Source organism: Neomonachus schauinslandi, chromosome 1 (assembly GCF_002201575.2).
Source record: "Neomonachus schauinslandi chromosome 1, ASM220157v2, whole genome shotgun sequence".
Classification (NCBI taxonomy): Eukaryota; Metazoa; Chordata; class Mammalia; order Carnivora; family Phocidae; genus Neomonachus; species Neomonachus schauinslandi.
Genome location: NC_058403.1, coordinates 209,326,376 through 209,333,842, shown reverse-complemented (window position 1 = coordinate 209,333,842; position 7,467 = coordinate 209,326,376). Strand labels below are relative to the sequence as shown.

The 7,467-nt window shown below is 59.3% G+C and overlaps 1 protein-coding gene across 5 annotated transcripts; it reads left to right on the top strand.

The window, feature by feature from the left end:
• The first annotated feature begins 2,131 nt into the window (after positions 1–2,131).
• Positions 2,132–5,734, top strand: ZNF414 (zinc finger protein 414). Of its 5 annotated transcripts, XM_021705337.2 has the most exons (9): positions 2,138–2,249; positions 2,959–3,271; positions 3,586–3,693; positions 3,805–3,910; positions 4,463–4,806; positions 4,887–4,934; positions 5,234–5,281; positions 5,387–5,560; positions 5,654–5,734. In XM_021705337.2, exons 1-9 carry the CDS (start codon positions 2,247–2,249, stop codon positions 5,725–5,727), a joined length of 1,218 nt encoding a protein of 405 aa, XP_021561012.1. In that variant the 5' UTR covers positions 2,138–2,246; the 3' UTR covers positions 5,728–5,734. The 5 variants fall into 5 exon arrangements, with proteins under 5 accessions (XP_021561010.1, XP_021561012.1, XP_021561013.1 ...); XM_021705335.2 differs by having other exon boundaries at positions 2,132–2,249; positions 5,387–5,728; XM_021705338.2 differs by lacking the exon at positions 5,234–5,281.
• Positions 5,735–7,467: the final 1,733 nt, after the last annotated feature.

Sequence of the window (7,467 nt, the reverse complement as noted above, 5' to 3'; positions counted from 1 at the left end):
AAAAAAATCCCAAGGTTGCAACTGGGTCTCAACAACTCTTTTATTAGCCAATCATTACACAAAAGCATTTAACCAGTCCCTTGAATGTCCCTGGTTTCCTCCATCTCTGATTTTCGCCCCTCCACTGCCCAACCACCACTGTGCATGTCTCTCTCTGCAACACTTAGACATTAGAACAGGCTGGGGAGGAAGTGCATGAGCCACCAATCTCATCAACTGGGCGTTTCCTGGTGCTGAAGAGGAATTGGGGCTTCCACCTCCCTCCTCTCTCCTTGAACTCACCATGCACGCTGCCTGCCCCCTGACATTTTGGGGTACAGTCCCAGGGCCCCAATGCCATGGCAGTCACCCCATTTACAGGAAGTAGGGCTTTCTGGGCCTCACATCTAGGTTACAGCATCTTCAGACTGCAAACCTCAGAATCACCTTGGCCCTGCCTACTCCACAGCCCCACATCCTGTTGACTTATAGAATTTCTTTTTTTTGATTTTTTTTTTTTTTTATTTATTTATTTGACAGAGACAGAGACAGCGAAAGCAGGAACACAAGCAGGGGGAGTGGGAGAGGGAGAAGCAGGCTTCCCGCTGAGCCGGGAGCCCGATGTGGGACTCGATCCCAGGACCCTGGGATCATGACCTGAGCCGAAGGCAGTCGCTTAACCAACTGAGCCACCCAGGCACCCGACTTATAGAATTTCTTAAGCCTGGCCCCTCCTCTCCCTTCCTTGGGTCCATGTCCTTCTGAGGCCTCACCCCACCCTTCCCCAGGTTGCACCAACCTCCCCTCCACACACAAACACACCTCCACCCTGCGTCAAACGATCCGTTTGTTTTTTTTTTTAGATTAATGAGTTTTTAACTGTATTAATGATAATCAAAACCACGTTTTTTTAATTCAAACAGCACAAAGTATGAAAAGACAGTCTCTCCCTCACTTGAAAATCTCTGTTCTCCTCCCCACTTTTTAAATGTCTCCTTCTAATGGTATTCTCCGCATATAAAGGCACATAGGTGTATCTTATGTACACAGATGGAAATACACTGCACATAAAGTCTATACTTACTCAGAACTCAACAGACACCTCTTGAATGTTAAATAATGTATTATAGAGACCTGAGATCAAAGATCCACTTTACCATCCCCCCAACTGCCCATCCTCCAAACAACAGCCAAGAATCAGATGGTGAACCTACCCCTGCTAAAAATACATCAATGATGTGAATAGAAACCGCACTCCTCTCTATGGTTCATGAGGTCCTGTGTGACCTTCCCTGCACCAAGTTCACTTACTGACCTCCACACTCTGCCTCCACTCTGTTCCAGCAGTGAGCTGATCTCCTTACTGGTCCTTGAGAAGCTTGTCCCTCCCCACCTCAGGACATTTGCACAGCTATCCACTTTCCAGAGTCCCCTGACCTTCCATTTGCTCACTCCTTCCTGACCATCAGGTAACAGTTCAAAAGTCAACTCAAGAGAGACTTCTCTGCCTTCTGTGTGTGTTTTCCTTTGTAGCACTTAATATCCCTAAGGTGGTTTTCTGCATTTGTTGACTCATTGTCTGTTTCCCCCGTTTTAAAATGTGAGCAGGCCCCTGAGGGCAAGGATGTTTGTCCTGTTCCCCTCTGGGTCCCCAACGCCTCGCACACAGTAGGCGCTCAAGGAATGTCGGATGGATAGGTGACTTATTCTACGCGGGTCCAGCCAGGGGTCTCCATCCTTAGGCTACACCTGTCCGGAGGACAGACAGCTTGCTTCCTGCCCCTGGCTATCACAGGGAGCCTATTCCAACTTCAGAACTCCGTGCATTGATAATGTTGACGATCACTGCCAATTTATCTCCAAAAAGGCGGGCCAATCAACATCACCTCTTCAAAAAAGAGAGCGGCTGAGAGCTGGTGATGGGACGGGAGGGGATAAAGATACCCATTTAGCAGACGAGAACAGAGGCCCCGAAGGATTTTTCGCCAGGATCTCTGAGCACAGGGTCTTTAAAGGTGCACTCTTTGCTAGGTCTGGGATTGCAAACCTGCAGCACCGCCTACAGAGCTCTCCTCCTGGAGGACCCAGATCTCAGGCCCCGCCCCCTCGAGGGGCGCTGTGCGCAGGCCCTGCCCGCGCTCTCGCGAGATCTGGGAGGCGGAAAATGGCGTCGACGTGAGCGCGAGCCCGCGGCCGCCCAGGGAGTCGCCGCAGTCTCAGCCGGAGCCGCCGCAGCCGCAGGAATAAGAGGCTGAGCCGGGTCGAGGATGGTGAGCGCGGCGTCGGGGATGCGGGCGCGGCGAACCAGCGGGTACTGGCGGGGCGCGGCCCTGTCGCACGCGCACCCTCCGGCCGCCCCCGCCCCCACATCCGGGCACTCTCCCGTCGCTGGCTGTCACTTGGGGAACACCCCACCCCCGGCTTCCTGGCCCAGCTTCGACTGGGCCACGCCTACAGGACTCGGGCTCCGCCCCTGTTCCTTACACATCGGGGCCCCTAGCCCCTCCGGGTTCGACCGCACAGCTCGAGCCGGGCCGGTGTATGTATTTCCGTCCGCAAACAGTCCACTTGATTCCTCTGGCCCCTCCAGCATGTTCCCAGCGGCGCCCTGTTCGGAGCCCGGTCTTTGTAACCTTCGTCCCGCCCACACCCCGTAGGCCACGCCCCTACCGTGTAAGGGGCGTCCCACTGTCCCAAGTTAGGGACGAAGGACTGCTACTTTCATAGGAGTAATTCCTGACAGATACCCCCTTCTGCAATTGGGACACCCCCCGGCTCCCTCCCAGAGATTGGAACACAGGTGGCTCAATCCACCCTTATCCCCTGCCCTCCCCTGATGGTGACTCCTTAAGATGGGGGCTGACCAGGTGATTTCTCAAAGGCATTCGCTGCTTCAGGAATGTCCAAAGGTCTTGGCGGGGTGGGAGGGGTTCCCCTGGCTGGCCCAGAGGGGTTCTCCCTGCCTTTTCCTTCCACTAGGAGGAGGAACCCTCGGGGCCCAGCCCGGACATGCCGGCGGCTGCAGAGCCCAGCTTCAGTGAGACTGATAAGGAGGTGTTGTCCCCAGTTGTGGCCGCAGCAGCCACCTCCTCTTCCATGGGGGAGAAGCCAGGCCCTGAACGGGCAGCCACACCCCCATCGTGGGACCGAGGAGGGCCTGGAGGGATCCAGCAGGGTGCCCCCTCTGCCCCAGACAGTGTTCAGCCTGGTCCCGGATCCAGCCTTGGCCCCACCAGCACAGTCTCTGGGACCAGCGAGGACCTGAGGCCTCCCAGACGACGCCAACAACCAGGTGATATGTGATGGAGCCTTCTGGGGGTGGTCACAGGCCTTGGAACAATTGAGAGGAGTACAGAGTATCTCCAAACTTGGGCCCCATCAAGAGGGAATCACCATTTACTGAGCACCAAGTGTATGCCAGGCTGTGGCTACAGTGATGAGCCTGTCCTCTGGCAGCGCTGTCTGGTGGGGGAAGAAGATGGTAAAGGTCCTGGTAAGAAACCAGTAGAGTAATTCCAGCCTCATATATGCCTTTCTGGGGCAGAACTCTGGACAGCGTGGATGGGGGAAGAGTGGGTGACACCCCCCTTTCTGTGCATCCTGCAGGGAAGCAGATACCCTGCTCCAGCCCTGGCTGCTGTCTCAGTTTCCCCAGTGTTCGTGATCTGGCACAGCATCTGCGTACCCACTGCCCACCCACACAGTCCCTGGAAGGTAGGGCCAGAGTAGGTGGTGCGGAGGCAGTTTGGGGTGGGAGGCAGGCAGAGCCTCCAGGCCGGCCTTGGCCACCCCTCTCCACTCTGTCCTTCATCCCTGCCCTGCCAGGCAAGCTCTTCCGCTGTTCCGCCCTAAGCTGCACCGAGACCTTCCCCAGCATGCAGGAACTGGTGGCACATGGCAAGCTGCACTACAAACCCAACCGCTACTTCAAGTGAGACCCTTACTATCCCGACTTCCACTGGTGCTCCGTGATCAGGCCTCTGGCAGCTCCTCCCACCCCTGATTTGATTGCCACTATCTGGGGGGTCCTTCCTGGTCGGGGGGGGGTGGGGGGGGAGGTGGTGAGTCTGGCAGTGGGCGTGGCCTCAGGCAAGCCCTGCCCTTACCTGCCCAAAAAGAGAGACTGGTTACTGGAACGAGTCCCAGAGACCCGGAGGGCGGAGCTCGGAAAGGGCGGGGCATACGTGGTGCGTCTCCGCCCAGTCCCTCCTGACCTCCCTAGAAGAAAACTGGCCGTCTAAGTCAAAATTGAGACTTCCTTCCTCGTTTTCCCAGGGCAAGGACCCGGAGGGGTCCGGAAGGGTCGCTGCCACATTTGGGGGCGCTTAGAGCAAGCTTCCCCCGCCCCGCAAGTGGGGAATCTGTGATTTGGGCCTTAGGCTCCCTTACTTACCACCCTCGCGCCGCGCCTCCCCAGGTAGCATCGGATAGGTCCTACCCTCGTCCCCCAAGAGACCCAGCCCAGCCCTGTGCCTGCCCCCAGGTGTGAGAACTGCCTCCTGCGCTTCCGCACGCACCGCTCGCTCTTCAAGCATCTGCATGTTTGCGCCGAGCATGCGCAGAGCCCAGCCGCGCCGCCACCCCCAGCCCTAGACAAGGAGCCACCGGCGCCCGAGCGTCCCCCGGAGTCCGACACTGTGTCGGCGCCGGCCCTGCCGTTCCCGCTGCTCGAGCCCTTCACGACCCCCGCCCCTGCCCCCACCGGGCCCTTTCTGCCCTACTTGAACCCCGCGCCCTTTGGCCTAAGTCCCCCACGCCTGCGCCCCTTCCTGGCCGCGGCGCCCGGGCCGCCCGCCTCCAGCGCCGCAATCTGGAAAAAGAGCCAAGGTGAGTGTGGGAGCAGGGCCGCCCGAAGGGTGAGCTGGGCTCACCCAGACTTCTGACCTTCACCCGCCCGTTTATCTCAGGTGCCGGCAGCCCGCGAAGACCCCAGGGCGGCTCCGACGCGCCCTCAGGTGCGTGCAGGTGACCACCAGGGAGGGGTGGAGGGGATTTTTCTGTCCTGCGCCCTGTTGGGCCCAGGGGATGCTGGGAGGCAGCGTTGCCCGCCCCTTCCCAGGTGGCCAGAGCTGCCACCCCCGAAATACACGATTTTTGCCTTAAAAATTGTTGGCCCCTGAGCCTTCATCTGCGCCGGCGTTTCCGTGTAAAACCCGCGCCCGCTTCACAAGTCCTTTCCCCCTGCGGTGGTTCCAGGGATAGGAGTGGGGGATTCGGATAAGTCAAGTTTAGTCCCCCCCCCCCCCAATTACAGGAGGGAACACGCTCGGGAGCAATGGATCAGCCAGGCCAGACCAGCCAGGTGCTCGGGAGCTGATGGGGAGGCGGGGAAAGGTCTGACCCGCACTCGTCCACGTCCACCGTCTCTGGGAGTGGCCGGGACTGACGGGGTCCCGCCTGCCCGCAGGGCACGCGGCCCCGAGCCGCATCGTGTGGGAGCACACGCGCGGCCGCTACTCGTGCATGCAGTGCGCCTTCTCCACGGCCTCGCGGCCCGCCATGACACTGCATCTGGAGGACCACCGGCCCATCGCCCCCGCGGCCCCGGGGCCCGGGCAGCCGCGCCCCGACGCGCCGGCGGGTAAGGCGGAGGAGCGCTCCGGGGGGGAGGGCGGGGGCCCCGAGGCAAGGGGCGGGGCCGAGGCTCAGGCGCCCCCTCCTCTGCCCCACCCAGACCCGGTCCCGCTTGCACCCAAGGTGTCTCCGCTGCTGTCAGAGGGGGAGTGTCCGGTTTTCTCGCCGTTCTGAATCCCGCGGCGGGGGGGGGGGGCGGAGGGGGGAGGGGGGGGGACTGGACTGTAGGATGCGGGTAGTTTTGTAATTTTAATGGGGCTTAAGATGGAGGGGGTGGGGAGGCAATAAAGGAGGCGCGATGAGCCAGCCCGTGCTGTGTCTGGGTCCCTTGTCCCTCCGATGCACAGCCGGCCGGTCTAGCAGTCCTGGGGTGCTCACACCCTGAGAGGGGACAAGCCTCCCCTCAACCTCACTACTCCCCTGTCACTTTAACAACTGGGACCCAGGTCTCCAGCCCAGTGCTACCCTATCCAGCTGTAGTTGGGGCTGCCAGTGCCTCTTGTCCTATTTCCAGAAACCAGATGGGATGGAAACATCGCTTTTATTTAAGGAGTCCTAGGAGTCAGTAAGACAGGGGTCCTGAGAAAGTGCTGGGGCTGACCCTGCTGGAGGCGCCCCCCCCTCTGTAATCCTGAAGCCAGTGCAGACTCGCAGGTGACAGGGTTGAGGTGCTGGTGCCAGGGCCCCCAGGGGCTCTGGTTTTGTCTTCGTCACTGTCTTCCAGACCTTCATCTTTGGCTGCCTGCTTTCACTTCTGTCCCGATGTTGGCTCTGAGGAGGAGGGTGGGTCAAAGCCAGCCCTAGGGAGCCTGGGCTCCCTACCTCCTCACCCCTCCCCTCTCTGTCCTCCAGCCATGAGGATCTCCTTTTCCCTTCTGTCATGGGAAATCGGTCCTGGGTCAGGGTTCAAAATTTGGGGCCACACTGCTGTCTCAGCTCTGTTGTCACCAAACCCAGTGGGCCAAGCCTCCTGAACGTGGAAGTCTACGCGTGCTGTTGGCAGCCACCCCTCGGAAGCTAGTTTTACCTCCTGCATCTTGCTCCCTTCCAGCCCCAGGGTCCCCTAGCCTAGGCCCCTGACACTCTTCCCCCTCCTCAGGTACCTGAAGCAACCCTTCCTCCCAGTTTGAACACCACAGAAAATGGGTCTGTTCCCGTTACTGCCTGGTAGTGGAGACCTTGTTCTAATAACCTACAAGGCTCCATCTTGAACGTCCCCACCCCCTCCCTCATCCCTCTCATCATCATCCTCTTCCTGGGGAACACAGACCGTCTCTGAGCAAGAACTCCCCAGCCTCCTTGCAGTTGAACAGCTCCAAGCTCCAGAGGCCCTTCTGCTTTTCCTGAAAGGGGAGCGCTGATCTGAGTGCCCTTAGGACCGGCCCACCTGCACCCAGGGGCCCACCCGCGGGGCTTCAGGACTGTAGTCATTGCCGAGTTGAACCTGAGACTCAGCTGGCTCAGGCCAGGTGTCTGTTCTGCCAGCACCTCCGGGCCCATGCTGAGGCAGGTATTGCTCAGCACCCACTGTCGGGCCAACGGGGCCATCAGGGGACCTTGGGGCTTCAGGCCCCCTGAGCTTTCCTCTTCCCAGCCAGGAGCCTTGGAGCTAGGACTTTGTGACCCTGGAGAAGACTCAACCTCCCTGCATCTCACTTTGCTAGTCCTTAAGATGGGTGTCAGGATGCTTACCCTCTGGAGTCCTTGTGAAGATTCAAACAGGGACTGGGGAGAGAGGGTGGGGGCCTGAGAAATGTTTGTGATTCACATCCCTCTGGCTACCAAGCCCATGGCTGCCTGGAACATCCCCCAACAAGGAACCCAGGAAGGAAGTGGGGTGGGATCAAGGGGCCCATTTTACAGCTAGAGAAGGTGAGGCTAGGAGGGTAGGATGACTGAGCCAAGCCCAGCTCG